The sequence below is a fragment of the Aquila chrysaetos genome, chromosome 19 (genome assembly GCF_900496995.4).
Source record: "Aquila chrysaetos chrysaetos chromosome 19, bAquChr1.4, whole genome shotgun sequence".
NCBI lineage: Eukaryota > Metazoa > Chordata > Aves > Accipitriformes > Accipitridae > Aquila > Aquila chrysaetos.
The window spans coordinates 6,813,797-6,830,840 of record NC_044022.1 but is presented as its reverse complement, the minus strand read 5'-3'; the positions used below and the strand labels follow the sequence as shown (position 1 = coordinate 6,830,840).

At 46.3% G+C, this 17,044-nt stretch overlaps 1 protein-coding gene across 5 annotated transcripts in view; it reads right to left on the bottom strand.

The window, feature by feature from the left end:
- SPATA13 (spermatogenesis associated 13) overlaps positions 1–17,044 on the bottom strand; it is a 163,089-nt gene that overhangs the window by 37,241 nt on the left and 108,804 nt on the right. For 4 of the 5 annotated variants that reach the window (XM_030043005.2, XM_030043001.2, XM_030043003.2 and 1 more), the window contains exon 2: positions 9,238–11,034. In XM_030043005.2, coding sequence (XP_029898865.1) covers positions 9,238–11,034 — 1,797 coding nt within the window. Of the gene's footprint in view, positions 1–9,237; positions 11,035–12,888; positions 12,945–17,044 lie in introns of those variants that run through there. The other variant, XM_030043002.1, reaches the window with a different exon arrangement.

The window sequence follows — 17,044 nt, the reverse complement described above, 5'->3', positions numbered from 1 at the left end:
ACCGCCGAGTCTGAGCCCAGCCGGACCGAACCCCTCCTTTGCCTGGGCTCAGACTGATTTCCCAACCCAGGCACAGCAGCTTCAAGGACTTTATCATGATCTCACTCAACCCGACCTGGTGCTGGTACAGCCCTGTTGCGTTTAATGGCACATGACTGCTATTGGCATTCCCTGTCACTCATTAATACCAATGTAAGCAACATCAGCATCGGGTGTTTTAACCACTGAAAGCTTAGCTTAGACTTCAGAGCCAGATGAGAGCCAGGTTCTGCAACTATTACTCAGACTACAGTGTGTATTTGATAAATTCAGCACCCAAAATTGTCTTCAGAGGGAGCACTGCCCAAGGAGCATGAGATCTGATCTGTACAGTACTGCTAAAGTGTTGCTTATATGGATGCAACTTCTATCAGTGAAATGGCAAAAAATTGCCAGTACCTGAAATTGCATGGCAGGACTTTTGCTGGCACAGTTACGCCAACCATGAATAACACTATACCCGACCACGCTCTCCACTGCAGAAAAAGCCCAAACTGTAAGTCTGACCCAACACAGCCCGCTGCTGGTCAGCTTGCTGCTGCTGGTACACTTGTGAGGGCTGACACACTGCTGCCACCATGATGGCAAGGAAAAAAAAATCCTCGGGTGATTTTTTGTTAATGTATTTATGCCAATAAACTCCCTAATGAAAATAAAATCACCACTCTACAAACGTGTTGATGCCTGTGTACATTGCTGAGGCTCCCTGCCCACTAATCTGCATTTCAACCCCCTGGATTTTTTAAATTTTATTTTTAGGTTCTAAATGTACTGATACAATTAATGCTGCATAATGTATCCATATAGAAAAGCATGGCAGTATAAGGGACACTTAAATCTCCTGAAAGTGTTTTCTCTACCTGGCAATCTGCTGGGAATTCACAGGTAGGTGCCTCTTGGACAAGGACCCCCAGTCCTGCTGGCCTCCAGGGGAAAGAGCATCCTGGCCCCCTTCTGCCTTTTTTCTTTTCCTTAGCTCCACGGTAAGTTGCAATGCTGCTTGTTTTGGTACCTCTGTATTTTTGAGCTGCCTGACTGAAATGCAGCCTTGCTAACTACAGGTGCCTTTTTCTAATCCAGAGAAAGGAGATAATCAAAATCTAATAATGTCTTTACAATAAATGCATATTAATTTCCAAATGCAATTTATAAAAAGGTATGGTAAATGAAACATGATAATTCTGGCTAAGTTACAAGGAAAACCTGAGTAGGCTGAGAAATTTCAGAACACATTTACTACATATTCTCAGTGAAAACTTGTGATGGATAATCAGTCATGTTCTTCTGTAAATGAGAAGGCTTAAAAGCCTCACAGTATTTGTGCTATGTCATGTAGGTATCTCTGTATTTTGATCACGAGCACACATTTCTGTGTACATTTAGGGGTCTATATAAAAATGTACAAACTTCTTATGCTTACAATGACAGCTGTATGCCAGTATTATAATTGGTGACTATTGAATAGCTGATATTTCTGTATAACACAGTAACTGCGAAATGCTAGGAACTCAGTAGTAATATTAGAATTCATTTTTCAGTTCATATAAGCCACCAAAAACATAAAGGACCAAGTGATCATGACTTAGTGGCCACAAATTATTTTATCACCTTCACTTAACAGAGTAAATTCTGCACAACATGTCTCCACCCAGGTACATGATAAAAGGCAACCTTTGCACTTTTTCCTGTTGCTAAACAGCAGTGGGGGAGCATTAGTAAGTTCATTTATCATCACTACTAACAGAGGTCAAAAGCTTGTTTTATGTTTCATGGACATGATCAACATTTTTATTTGCAAACCGTTGTGACAGACACAGAGATTACGAGACTCCGGATACAATACAGCCTCCCAGAGAAAATATATCTATTGCTTTCTTTCCAGATTTTATAAAAAGATCCTAAACCGTTACGAGAGCCCAGTGATTCCCTGTTGATCCAACTGGCTGACAATTTCCAACAGTGATACCACCACAGCAATAGTTACCATGGAAATGATTGTTTGTACTGTAGAAGAAAGCACCCATGCAATCAGTGTTTGCATCTTCTATCACTAACCAACCAGAATTATTAAACCAGTCCAATTCACTTACAGGAAGAAAATTTCCATCTGTTCCTTTCTAATTAAATGCAAATTGCACTATATTCTTTTCCTTTACATCCCCCTGCCTCTTCTGCCCCTAGCATCTTTTCTTTTTAATTAGCCTTTGAGAAGACCCCAAATAAATGCACTGATTATCTATCCCTAGAATACACAGTGCTATTCAAGCAAGACAGGTCTGCAAGACAGGAGAATACAATCTGTGAAACAACTGCAAAAAAGTTTAAGAACATATGCATTTACACCTATACAAACGAGCAAAGCAGAAGAAATCAAAGTAATACATCCATATTCAAAATTTAACATAAGTTTTAGCTGCTTGGAAGTTATAAACATAGCAGGATAATCTGCCTTGTCTCTCTCCCCCCCCCCCCCCCAGTTTAAAAATTTGGACCCACAGTTTAAAAATTTGCAGAGCACTGCTTCCAAGGAGGACCCCCTAAAAGAATACCACTGCACTACACTAGTATGAGCTCCTAGAACAGGTGCAGGAAACACTATGCATTGTAATGAAGTAAAATTATATAACTATGTCTTGTAATATTGTAAAATCAATCCTCATTAGCAACACAAACTACTGTGGTAAAACACTCATTTTGGAAGTTTTAGAAATTGAAAAAAATTTATATAATTCTACTCTTGGAATTTGTTGACACCGAAGCAATTGCGGGGTTCTAACTAACAAATACACCTATAAAACCGCATTAAAAGATCAGGCTATATAGATACAACCCCAATCAAAATTTAGCCATATATTTCTAAGGCATTTTTAATGCAGGTTTGCTTCATTTAACCTGATCCTTGAAAGCCTGCTTATCATAATCAACAAGCATAAAGCTTTCCCTCTCAGCAACATGCCTTCCCAAGATAAGCGAGTTCACCTTCATAATATCCACATTTCACAGATAAGGAGGAGACACAAAGCAGTTAAGTCATGTAAGTCACAGAGGAAGCGTAGGGCTGAACTGGAAATGACAAGCGGACGTCATGACACTCAAATCTGTTCTTCAGCCTCAAGGATTTCCTTCATCCTCTCCTCTAACTCATTTCCAAAACCAAATCAGCTAACATATTTCCGAACGGCATAGGAGAGTTTGCAGGGAAATGTATTTGCTTTGCAGAAATAATCTCACCAGTCATATAAAAATGCCAGCGTGCTAAAACCAGAAAACTGTTTCCACTAGTTTTCCAGTGACTGATACTTGGGGATGGCTGGGTGATGCTCTAACACGGTCCCTTCTTTACTTCAGTATCTCAACTGGAACAGCAAGCATGTAGTGTATAGCGAAGGAGTATTCATATCCTCTGCCTCTTTTTAGAAGATCTATAGGCATTAATAATCCCTAAATAAATCCCTAAGTAATTTCTAAATTGACTCAGAACACCCCAGATCAAGTAACAGGTCTAAAAAACATCCATTTTCCTTTTATTGGGCAAAACAAGCAACTTTTGCCAGGCTGTTTTTGTAATACCCACTGGCAAGCCTCAAAAGCCAGATGACAACCACAGGTTGAAAGTGGAACTTTATGCTAACAAAGCAAAACATAAAAAGCCATAGGCCTTGCGCCTCGTCAGTGTCTCTCCAGGCGGAGGTCCTCTGGTTCCCCCCTCTCTCCACCCTTCCAGAGCAAAGCCTCGTTGTCCCTGGCCAAGCCCAAGCCCAAACCCAAACCCAGCCACCAGCGGGTCCCAGTAGCAGTCACAAACTCCAGCTTGCGTGGGGTGGAGCTGCCTCGGGCGACTCTACGTCTGCAAACTATTACTTCCTAGAGCGTGGAGTAAGGGCGAGGCTGCTGTGGTTGAGCTTGGAGTAGGAAAAGTCGAGGCTTCTGTGCTCGGTCTCCTCCAGCAGCCCGCCGGTCTCCCAGCCTGCCGCAGCATCCCGCTCAGCATCCCGGTCCCACGAGCAGCACCACAGCCTCCGGGTGCCAGAAAGGGGAAACAACTCCGCAGCTGCCTCTGCTCCATTTGGACATCGCAACCTCCTAGCGTTGAGAAGGGCTCTCGGTGCTGACAACTCAACACCACGCTCGACGTAAAAACCAAATTACGTGGCCAGCAGTGCCGTTCCGCTCTCTGGGGTACTATTACTCCTGATCACAGGGTGAGCAGCAACTGGGTATTATTAAGGTGTCAGAGGAGTGCTACAGCAGAGTCAAATATCAGACACTCTGGAAAGGCGGAGGAGCACAAATGCAGTAAGGAAAGGGAGCAGCTTGCCACAGGCTAACTGCAGTGGAGTCCACCTGAGCTCCCCCTTTCAGCATCCACAGACCCTTTTGTAGGGATGACAGTAACTCCTCTATTACTCTATGGTTTTCAGGAATGGCCAATTTTATTCAGCACTGCAGAGTAACTCAGTCTAAAATTTAACCTGATCCGAAATTCAGATTACTGTCACCACTGCCTTGTTTTTCTTCTTCCTAGTAGAGGATACAGCAACAAAAGATTACAGGCTGTACTGAACGGCTGACACTCTGCCGCAGCGAGTTGGAAGAGGTTTTGCTGCGACAGGAAGGTATTTGTGTCCTCTGAGGGCTCCCTTCCGCATCATTTCAGTGACTGGTTCTGCAGTTTGGGTTTATAGCCACGCGCAGTGGTTTCTGGTTTAGGTCTGGGCAAGCGCTCCTGGAAGTCGCTCTTTGAGCGACTGTGGAGACGTTGTGTGAAGGTATCCTGACTTGTGCAGAGCAGCTCGGAGAGTTTAGTGTAAATCCAGCGTCACTCGGTCCAACTGAAACCTGTTTGCTGTCAGAGATGCTGCTGAGAGCCCGTTACAGTGCTCTGCTGCTCCGTCCCCCGGTCCTGTAACCAGCAAGACCAGAGTGCCACTGGAGTGGTGAGCCCTTGCTCCAAATTACAAGCACCATAGGAGTAAACCCTGTTTAAGAAGTTCCCCCCCTTACTCACTTTACCTAATTATCCTTCACAGTTTACCACATTTTCAGTTATATAGATTAAACTGATTAAGCCGCACTCTAAATTGCATGTGGATGAACCAGGGTGAATAAATCCAAAAAGAAGAGTTCAGAGAGCTGAAGCCAGCTAGCTCCCAGCAGGCGTGTTCCTGCCCAGCCCCACAGCACTCGGGAGTTTGTGGCAGGTACCAAGGATGCCCATCCCCGGCTCCTGGCTGCTGCGTGCTCCTTGTGGGTATTCAACATGACCACATCCAGCCACCACCCTTTGGTCCTTCACTGTGAGGACGCTTTCTGAAGCAAGAAATAGGGAGGATGAACAGTGAGGACAGAGCTGAATCCTCTCCATATTCCCACCCATAGAGCTCTTCTTCCTCTTCTCCTCCATAAGCTGTCTCCCAAGTCAAGCCATGCATGCTCAATATTCAGAGCCCCGAGACCTGTACGGGACAGACCAGCTCAACTCTGCCAAGAGCTGAGCGCTGGGGGACTGATGATGTGGATTAGTTGGGACCACTGACTTTCGCATGGCACGAACATAAATGAGTCAACAGACAGGTCTTAGAGCACTTAAAATACAGTCTATAAACAAAATGTGACTCAACCCTAATTACAGCAGAGTTACCTCTTCACTGTAATTTATCATTCACTTATAGTCATGCAGATAAGGTATTTAAGTAATAAAAAGTCTGGTGTACTGCAAAGCCAGATGCCAGCAAGGCAACTTAAATAGCAGGTGCTCTAAAAGCTTGTGAAAGACTAGGTGAAATGTCAAATTAATTGATTTGTCTTTTTTGTAACAAATTCAGAACAGTATTTTGTTTCTGCAACCTTAGTGGCTGACACATGCCAGTCCAAAGCAGAGTTTAAGTTTTTGTTATTTACAGTGACATGGGGCTCTTCTTCAGGAAAGTAAAGACAATGCAAAACAGTCCAAATACAAACTTGTCCTTAACCTTCTCTTGATGCTACTTAAAAGCAACATATTGAATATAAGTGACAGTGGCATAAAGCAGACTGGGAAAGCATGGGCTGTCACAGCTGAGCTTTGGTGACTCATGCCTCTAGCTGAAGAAGTGCTGAGGCATGGATCCCGGCTGCACTTAATTAGCTCTTCCCTGGGAAGCAACCTCTGGCAGCACCAACAACTGAGAAGGCCAAACCTCCCCCGCTCCAGTCCAAATCTTGCATTTTGGTGAAACCAACAAAGTGACAGAAGTGACAGGATCTCAAGACTGAATCGCGTAGGAAAAAAAATCCCCAAAACATCGATTCAGGTAAATGGATAAACACCCTTGTGTGAATACTGCAAAATTAGCCTTACAGCATCAGGGAAAAGCAAGGTAGAAATGTTTCATTTCCACATTTGGGAAAACATAGAGATGGACCAAGTTCCAGAGACTTCATTTACTGACTAATCTACTAGATGAGTGGGTAAGGGAATAAACTAGATTTGCTTCCAGCTACGGCAGCCAGTCCTGAAAGAAGAACACGTTTGAGCCTGACTGCTTAGCACCTTGTAAGCTTTGTACTGAAATATGTCTCCGAGCCACAGAGATTTTAGTGGCTGCACCGGAATACATACTGGCTTTTACATGAAATCCATACAGAAAAGAAGATGCATGAAACATGGAAACAGTGCAGATTTGTCCGTCAACAAAGTGTATTTAAGGTTCAGACAAAGTCTTAAAAATTTGGGATTTGCACGGCTCAGCATTACATCTCAAATGATTGTTGAGAATGAACCAAGCACTTGGCTGTCGCAGGAACAACTTGCCGGGTGGGTACAGTTCTGTAACGCGAAGGTGTAAGGTAGAATTAAAAAAGAATTGTAGTCAAAAGTTCAATCCCCAATGACCTCATTGTGTGAGTATGCGGCATTCATAAAAGTGCCTGCGGGCTGAATAAAGTCCAATTAAAAAACAACCTGGCCTAAGTATCTTTGGTGCCAAGCGACCTCCACGCTGAGGAAACCATGCTGTAAAGGAGGAGGAGGAAATGAGCAACGAAACCCTCCAAAGAAATGGCAGGGAGAAACCATACCACTCTCCCTGTTTTGCAGTCACAGCTTTAGGGTTGCGTATGGGATGAGGAGCAGGCGTGGAAAAAAGCGAGGACAGAGTTTACACCCCTTACATAGTAAGACAGAAGTAAACCCTGTCCTGCACAGCTCCTGCTTCCAATCCACAGCTCCCACCTCCAAGAGCTTTGCTTTTTTGGATCAGAAGAGAGGTCTGGATGCAGCTGCATCGTCTGGGTGGCCGCAGTTGTTTTGCCATACACAGGGGCTCCGGGCAGGGCTCACAGCAGAAGGAGGGGGCTACAGTCCCGCTCGGCTGCCCTGGCAGCCGAGGAGTCCGTCCCCTGGCCACCGTGTCCTTCATCTCCCGCCGGGCTCCATCCCACGCCGGCCGCCTGCCACTACACAAACCCAGAGCCGCCACCAGTGCACGCTCTGTATTTTAGACAACTGAGGCGAGCACTAGAAGGCACTCAAAATTAACCTAAAATATGTCATAATATAAAGAGAAAGTTTAAATTGCATGTTAGATAATAACAGAATGTGGTGTTAAAACTAAAACTGCAGTAACTTTTATCCACCCAATGTACACGTTCATTTAAAAACTGTACTGGTTTGTCGGGAGCCAAGGGGAGGGACCAGCTGAATTTCTCTGGGGTCATGATGGCAGATCACCACTAGATGGTAGATGAGTAGCATTAATTCTACTTCCCATTTTATTCCCGAGAAATGCAACTGACAGTCGTCCACGCTAGGGCTCTTGCCTCTTCTGGCAGTGTGAAAGCATCTCCCTGCATATGCTCTTAAGTGAGAGTTTTGGGAAAGATGGATGGCTGTGGCAACTCTGGAACTCCAGAGGAGGAAATAACCTCAGAGCCCCAACATTTATACACATTGGGTTTATTTTTCCAATCTTACCATAGCTGCAAGCACTACAGTAAACAAACTCGCTTTTCTCCAGCAGAAGGACAATATTGATAAGCTCTGTAACTATTTACAGTTAGTTTGCAAAAACCATGCCAGGCTTTCAAAAGTAAGATGGCTTGACAGACGTTGTAAGACTGTACAGCATGAAAGGCTGAAGTTTGTGCAGCTGCAACAACTGCCTTTGTCCATCTCATACCTAAGGTACAAGATGCTTTTAGTCAAACTGAGGTGGCTTAAAAGACATATCAGCTTTATTTTGTAAATGGTCTCCATATTCATACAGATCCAGAGGGATTTTTGCCCTGGTGTATTTTTCCCAATGAGCAGCAAACCTTTCTCTGCTGCCTCACCCCGAGTAGCTCAAAACCACATTACCGCCCATCGCTGGGGCTGAGGTGAGCCACACCATTTCAGATGGGTGCAGGATACGTCCGGCAGCTCTTCACCAACACTGCCAAAATTGCTCCGGTGCCAACTCACACGGTGCTTTAGGTAACGGCACAGGGTTATTACATGAATCTACCTCAGAGGTGCGGCAACACATCTATCTACCCACCTACTGAGAGTATGAAATCATGCGTTAGGTGCAGTGAAACACTGTTGTCTTCACCAAAACATGAGTAGCCACACACTCAGCCCAGCATCTAAAGTACTGCTCTTTGAAATTTGCAGGCAAATAAACAACCAAACAGTTTATCCTCAGCATGGCCATCGCTGGACAGTGAAAATATCAGATACAACCAAATGCTTAAACCTCTGCTGTATCTGTCACGCCACACTGCTCCACAAGTACTACCATGTTCTGCAAGGCTTCCACAGGCAAAGTGTTTTACACTGAATCAACACTCCTTCAAAATATACAGGCTCTTTAGAGACCTTTCAGCTTGGAAGGAAACACAGCCAGACCCTGCTTAGGCTGGTAAAAACTGACAAGAGCACGTGTCAAGGTGGTGTATCAGCAGGGTGCAGTAAGCTGCCCTTGAAAACATACATGAATAGCTTTGCTGCCAAAACTTTCTTTGATATTAATGCACAAAGAAAAAATAATTTGATGTTAGCATCCAAAGAGAATATATTAAAGGAAATAATTGCTGTCAGCATATTTTAGCAATAACAAGCTGCAATAGCCATTAGTATTCAGGTTATTTTGCATTGTTTGCATTGTTTTGCATTAATAAAGACAAAATCTGATGGATATCTATGCAGCTTCTAAAGGATTTTGCTTTCTTTCTTACCTCTTCCTTTTTCTCTTCAGCACCAGAGGCTAAATTGAGGCTCAGCTGAGAGTGGCTGCTTATGCCACTGTCTTCATTTCCATCATCATAGTACACAGTTTGCACCGACTCCTGGAAGCAAACAGGATTCCTGCCCAACTTCAGCCCCGGTACCTCGACTCTCTCCTCGCTCTCCGATGAGCTCAGGGACAACGTGCTGTGATGGTCTGGGCACTGGAAATTCATATTGCACTTGACCTTCTCTGCAGCGGGACTTTGAGGCTTTGGAGTAGTCGGCCTGACGGGAATGTGAGGGTTTTCAGCTTCATATGTAAACTGCTGGGTAGCTTTTGGTTCATCCGAGTCCGAATAAAACACTTCATTGGGAAAGGGACTAATGTCATTCAGCGTGGGTGATAAACTATCAGAGTCTGGGATACCCGATGATGTCCTGAGGCTTTTGTCTTCAGCAACAGCTACATTCATTTCAGTCTCTTTATCCTGAGCAACTGCGGGGCTTTGCAGACAAGGTGTTCCCGGTGAGGAAGAGTCTGGACTAGATACCGGGGAGGTGCATCTCTTTCTGTCGTGATCCGTGCTGCTGGAAACCCTGCGGGAGTAGTCATCGTGCAGTCTGCTGTTTGACCTTGTTCTCTGGGACTGCTCGCTGGGAGAAGGAGCTGTGCTCTTAGGGCCATCCTTCTTCCATGCGACATCTGTAACATTACTGACAAGTTTCAAAACTCGGTCAAAATCCTTTGCCCTGATAGGGCTCTTCCATCGCTTGGATCTCCTCCCAGGGTTCCCACCAGTTTTGTCCGAGTCAGCAGAAGGAACACTCACAGTCCTTGTTGGCGTCTGGTTTTCACTTGCAACCTTGAGGTCGGTAAGGTTTGAGGTGGACTTCCGTTTGAATGAACTTTTTTTCAGAAAGTTCAAATTATCTGAGCTTTTGCTTCTCCGATAAATGATCCTGTTGTTTTCAGAGTCTTTCACTAAAATTTCGCAGATCTTTGGCTCTGCGATGACAGGTGATGTTGGCCTACTACAGTTGTGATGACTCTGAACTTTATCTGTGTCTAGCAAGTTTATGCGGCCAGCACCGTAAGCCCGCCTAATGCTGCGCGAGCGATGGGTATTCCTCAGGAAAGACTCATCGCTCTCCTCCGCATCAGAGCAGTCAGAAGCTAAACCATCCACTGCATTCTGGAAATCATGTAGCGGCCCCGAATAGGAATACCTGTTAGTCTGAACTCGCACCACTGCCCCGTTTGAACCATGTTTGCCTACGCCGTTCTCGTTTAAGATGTCTGAGCATTCCCTTGTTTGAATTCCTTGGAGCACCGAAGATTTCAGCTTCTTGAAAGATCCCATTTTTCTGATGGAAGACAAAGCATTCCACGTGGACGAGTTGCCCATCAAAACCAGAGAACGAGGCCTGTCAGAGCTGGAATTAGCCCGTTTCCGAGGGGTGGTGAAAAAGCGCATGATTTTGGAAGGGCTGAGTTTATCCTCTTGAATTTCCTCCTCATGACTGTTGCTGGTGCTGTATCCCCCATTATGACTGACACAGGTAGTCTGGTTTTGGGGCTCTTTATTATCCATAACTATACAAGTAACGGTGGTGCCATTTCCACAGCCATTCGGAAACGTTGTCATGCTCTCGATGCTGTAGGCATGGAGACAGAGGCTGGGGTAGCTCAAAGCGACGCTGCTGTCTCCACCAGCTGACCTCGCCGCCTCTCCTTCATCTGCTGCACCTTGGTCTGTCTTGCTTTCACATCGACTGGGTGAGCTGAGCTCCTCAGGCTGCACTGCCTGCATCAGGAGAACAAAAGCAACGTGAGAGAAATTTCCTTACGAAGTCCCCAAGTCAAAAAAGTTTGAGCCCCACTGTAGGAAATAAAGACACGAAACGAAGTTCTTTTTTGCCAAACAAAGGCGTGTTGCAGTGGTGAGGAGAAGGCATTCATAACTCCCTCGAAGTATAATTGCATTCATTAGCAATTTAACAGACCTGAATAATTTCAGTATGTACTTGTTTCCCTAATGCTTAATAACCTCATAAATTCAGTACGACTACCACACCTACCTTACAACACTAAATATAATCCACATACACACTTAGAGAGAAACCCCCAACAACAGCAATCTGGTCTTCCTCCTCACGGCGCTCAGCACTGAGCCCCGGGACACGTGAGAAGTTTTCATCCAAAAAACCGAGCACATCCATCAGGTGCCACCTAATCCTCAAACAGTAGGCAACGAAGAGGAAAATACATGTATTTTTTCCTACACTTGCTACTGTCAGAAGGCTGCACGACACTCAACTGTCCTGTCTGTCCCCTAGCAGGTGAACCTAAGAGTTACATCAAGTGCCCAGCGCAGTATTTTTCCCTAGCCAAAGAAAAGGTTCAGAAGTACGTAAAGCCAGAAGCCAGCCTATGCTGTCACGACAGCGCCGTGAAAACTTGAATTTGGAAGTGACCGGAGTCTCTGTGACTGGGACGTGCTGTAGAAGGGATCTCCCCGAGCCGAGCGTGGGAGATCCAGCAGCCCAAACCACGCTCCGGCGCTTGGGAAGGCTGCGTGGGGACCCGCGGCCATGCCACCCCTGCCCCGGCCGAGGGTCTTTGCCGGGCAGGCAGGTGCTTGCACCACCATGAGCACAACGCCCAGAAACCACTGGGATGCCCAGTCCGAAGCCGGCACCGTCTTAAAACCGAAGGTCACTGCGCAGTTCTCTCTGCAAAGGCCGGTGGGATCTTCACAACCCTGCCACTGCCCGGGGGGGGGGGGGGCCTCTCCCCGAAACGAGGGGAGAAAACGTGCAGCTGCCCTTGAGGGAGAGGTAGCCCCGGCCCCTTCTTTGTCCCCTTCTCACCCGAGTGCCCGCGGGGGCTCCGGGGGCCAGCGGGGATGCGGAGGGGGCCAGGAGAGGCAGGGGACCGGCGGCAGCCCCCCCCCCCCTCGTAGCCTGAAGGGGATGCAAAAGCCTGGCGGGGCTTTTCATGGCCCTAAAGAGCGCAGCGAGCGGGCCGGGGAGCAGCGGCAGATCGCGGCCGGGCGAACAGCGAGCACCTCGCCAAAGGCGGGAGTTTCGGTTTAAAACCCCACCGGGTTTAAGGCTGCTGCCTCCTGAGCGCGCTTGAAAAAGAGTTTCGCGAGCCTCTGTCCCTCTGGGGATAAACGGATTTTCTCGTGTTTCAGCGGGACGCCTGAAATCTCCCTCGCCGCTGGTTTTAATCCCCCCCTCATTCACAGGGGCGCGGCGGGAGCTCTGCCGGGCTGCAAGGCAGAGCCGAGCCGAGCCGAGCCGAGCCGAGCCTGCCCCCCCCCCCCCGACCCGGCACCCGGGGCCGGACAAAAGCCCGCCGGGCACCGAAACCTCGGCCTGCCCTTGTGCTCTCGTACCGCTCGCAAATTTCCACGCGGAAAAAAAAAAAAAAAAAAAAAAAAAGTAACAATAATGAGAACAAGAGGCTGCTCTCGGCAGAGAAGTTCCCAGAGAAAGCGGCTTTGGGCGAATCCGCACCTGAGCAGGTAGAAAGGGAGCGGGAGAGAGGCGGGAGAACAAATGCAGTGACACGCAATTTGAAACAATCGGCTCGCAGCGCGGGGCCGACGACAGCTTCCCGCTGCGGGAGGCGACTCGCGGAGCAGCGCCCTTACCTGGGGGGGGGGGGGGAACCCCGCCGCCTCAGCCCGTCCCCGCCGCCGCCCGCTCCCGCATCGCTATGGCAGCGGCCGCCGAACGGGGAGGGGGGAGCGGGCGGGACGCGCCGCGCACCCGGGGCAGCGCCGGCGGGGCGGAGCGGGGCGGAGCGGGGCGGGAACTCCCGGCTCCTCCGACCGCCCCCCCCCCGCCGGACCTCGGCGGCCCTCGGTGTCCGTCGTTCCCCCCAGCCCCGCAGCCCGGGCGGGGGGCTCTGCTCTGCTCCGCTCCGCTCCGCCCGCCCCCGAGCGACTTCTCGCCGCCGGGGGTCTCCGGCGCTGGGCGTTGCCGGCAGGAGGTTCCCGTCCGTCGGCCGTGAGCGGCGGCCGTTGCCCGAGCGGGTCCCCGGCTCAGCTCGGCGCTCGCTGGCGCCTTTCTCGGTACGTGCGCTCTGCTCGCCCTCGCTTTTCGCCGCGGGCACAGGCCCTGCGCTGGCCTGCCGCGTAGCGCAGCCCGTTGGCCAGCACGGGTACCAGTTCTCCCCGCTTCGCAAACACGAGTTTATTTTCCCAGTTATCATCTGCGGGTTGAAGAGTCCGCTTCCTCACACGGCACAACTGGTCCTCCTAGTAAGCCAGAAGTATTTGAAAAAAAAGCCTCAGATCATCTGCCACTCTCTTTCGCCCCAGCAAAGTGTATTTAGTAGCTGGTTGGTTGTTTTATAACTAAACGGTCCGTAACGTATCACTGTATTTCAATGTAGCATTTACATTTTGTGTTTGTGGTGCCAAACACAAATTTCTCACTGGTAAACAAATCAGCATATTTTCCTAAGCGTGGTTTGCTTTATTAAGCTTGAAGACATGAATGCTGGAAAAGAAGTACTTGCCAATCTGCTCAAGCTCTTTCAGACACTCGCGCTTGGTTCCCTGTCTATCTTTCTGTCCCAGACCTGGACAACCTTTTGGTTTGCCCCTGTTCCTCAGAGTTAGCAGCAAGAACAACATTTCATGCGCAGTCTGAACAGCGCTCATATACTAGAAGGAAAATTTTGTGAGACAATGTTTTACGGCCCCATGTCGTGGCTCCTGACAAAGACCCATAACAAGTGGTAGTTCTTGCTCAAATAGTTTGTTGTCTAAAAATATTTCTACACTTGGACTGGAGCTGTAGACATAATTAAAACTCTTTTAATGTAGCTCAGGTAAGAGGCAAAATAAAAGCAGGACAACACAGTGCGTGGCAGAACAGACACCCTAAAGAAGTAACGAGGGCCATGAGCCCCACTGCCTCTCCTCTGAGGCTGGTGTGACTGTACACGCTGTAATTACTTCTCTGGAGAGCAGTATAGACATACTCTCAAAGGCAAGGTGTAGTTAGGGGATGAGGCAAACAAATGGGCTTAAGGGATGTAGGTCAAATGAGGTAGCAAATAACTCTGGGAGTGACCACAGGATTCTCCGGCAGTCAGCAGCAGCAGGGACAGCCTGTCACCAGCCCAGGTCTTGCTGGCCTTGGCTTTATGGTATGCCCCATGGAAGGAGTGGGTTTTGAAGAATGACTCAAATGAGGCAGTAAAGTGGTTGCTCCACAGTGTTGGGCATGGGAAGGAAAGAGGAAATGGAGATTAGGACTGAAGTGCTGACACAGTGTGGAGAGGGTCCATGTGGACCGTGGCTGGTGATCTATGTCGGCTTGGGACTACCTGGGGGAAGTTCTCGAGTCAGCGCAGACAAGAGCTGTCTGCTTCAGACTGTGGGAAAAGGAAGTCTCTGAAGAGGGACTCGGTGAAGGCACTGGAATGGCCAAGAGAATTACTTCAGCAGTGTTATTAAGGGTAATATTATTTATATGAGACAAGAAGTATATCAGAAGTTAACTTTAAAAGCACTTTCAATGGGTCTTGTAAACTTATCTCACAGCGTCCCTGGTATCTCTAGCGGTTTGTGCTGGTTGCTTAAAAACTTCTAACTATTCAAACCTGAATTTCAAGGGATTTATGTTCCTATGTTCCTGCACATTCCTTTCCATAAATATCCCAGCTATATCCATCACATTCATTTTTGATATCTGTTTTAATCCACAAGCCTCCTCAGAGAAGGGAACCCCCAGTTCCTCCTGTGTCCTCTATCTACCAGCTGGACAAAAAGACAAAACAGAAAAATCTATTGAGCTGAACTGCGCCACTCTTTATCCAGCCAAGAGTGTTTCTGAAACTTAAGAAAGTCTAATAACTTTGAGATCTGAACCCTTCTTTTAAATGTATTTGAAGCTCATCAGCAGGTTAAAAACTGCTTGAGAAGACAAAAATGACACGAGAAGGTACTGACACGCTAACAACATGCTCGCAAGAACTTAACTTCCTTAAAAAGCCACACTAAAAAGCTCACTTTAGGTAATTAGGTAAGACTATATTTTATGTTGTATTCTTTAAATGTCACAGCATTTAATAAAGGAAATACCTAGAAAATTGCAATTACAGAGGTAACAGTATTTAGTCAATTAGACATTTGTCAAGTTTCTAAAAGTAAATACTACAGTTTTAATCTTCCAGACTTGTTTGTCATACATATTCCACCGGTAGCATATTTAAACCCTCTCCTAACTCTTGCAGCTTCATTGAGTCAGAGTCTGTCCTTCCCCATGCGCGTACTATTTAGTGAAGCACGGATGCAGCACACTAAAGAGTATGTCTGAGAACAGGATTAACTTCCCGTACTGGAGACCAATAATTACCCAAATCTTTTCTTAATCTGAATTATTATTTTTTTAACGGCTGGGAAGTGTATATAGCATCCAGGTGCTGTCACACCAAGGTTTAATAAAATAATGCAAAGCAAAATTTATCAACAGGACTTCCATGAGAAAGGCGGCAAATCACTCTTCTGACTATAAACTTGAGCGCTTTCCAGTTTCTTGCAATATTTGAAGAAAAACAAGCCATAGTATTTCCTCAAAGTTACAAACCAAAATTTCAGCAAATTAGTCCTTTCTATATAAAGGTTTTTCTACAATCCTAAAAAAGCAAAATGTCATCCAAATTTCTGATTAAAAAAAGGTGCTTTTGAAGTGGCATTCCTGGCTGGTTTTCCAGCTTTTTTGTTTCTTGAGAGGATTAATACAATTTGCCACTGAGAATACTTGAAAAGGCTTCAATAAGAACAAATTCATAGCACTTTCATAGGTATTTCTGAAAAACCGAGCTATGTCCTGTATTATTTACAGGCTAATAGTTTGACTCCAGATGAGTAACAAAGGCTGCAGTGAACTGAGAGGCAGTGCCAGCATCACATGTTATGGTTGACCAAGTACAGTAATTTATGAAGAGAACTCCAAGAATAACTTCCAGATCGGTATATGCATGAGATTTTTAACAGTGATTTGACAATGGTCATCGCACTTACCGCAACAAAAAATGAAATGCTTGTTTTAGAAGCTCTAAGTCTGTAATTTAAAAGAGGTTTAATGTGCATGTGACAAGGAATGAGAAGGATTATTCCAAGTGTAATACAGGTGGGAAAGGATTACAAAAACTGTGACATGGGAGAAAGAATATAGAGTTTTAATGATGAAGGAACAACCCCCCCCCAACTTTTTAATAGGTAGTGATAGATCTCAGCTTTCTCAGAATAGCGAAGGGCACATTTGTGTAATAAAGTCACTCACTTAAATCTGAAAAGTCTAAAGGAGAATGATTCTTTCTACGTAGTTTAGAAATCCTCTCTTCCGCTCCCACAAGTCTATTATTTCTTTCATGGTTCTTTTATACATACTTTCTAAATGTCTATTTTAAAGTAGTGATTTTTTTAAAAAGGTACTCTTAAAAGAGAGTACAAAAAAAGAGCCAAAAGGAATCATTTCAGGAAAACATAAAAGCATTTGTCCTACTTCAACAGCTATTGGGCAAGATGGCAAAGGAAGTGACTCTCTAAGACATACTCTAAATTAATGAGTGACCAAATTTAATTATTAACATGCAGGATTACTGAAATAAGAGATCCCTTTGCTTTAATTGACAGTGTCTTTTCCAGGCTGCAGTACGCAGCTAACGCTCCAGTTCTGCAGTTTGCACCTTCCTTTTACATCCCAGGCAAAGACTCTCCTGCAAGCAATTAACCTCCAAGGAATCTTTACACATTGACAAGTCCCACAGGGGGAATTAAACTGAGTCAT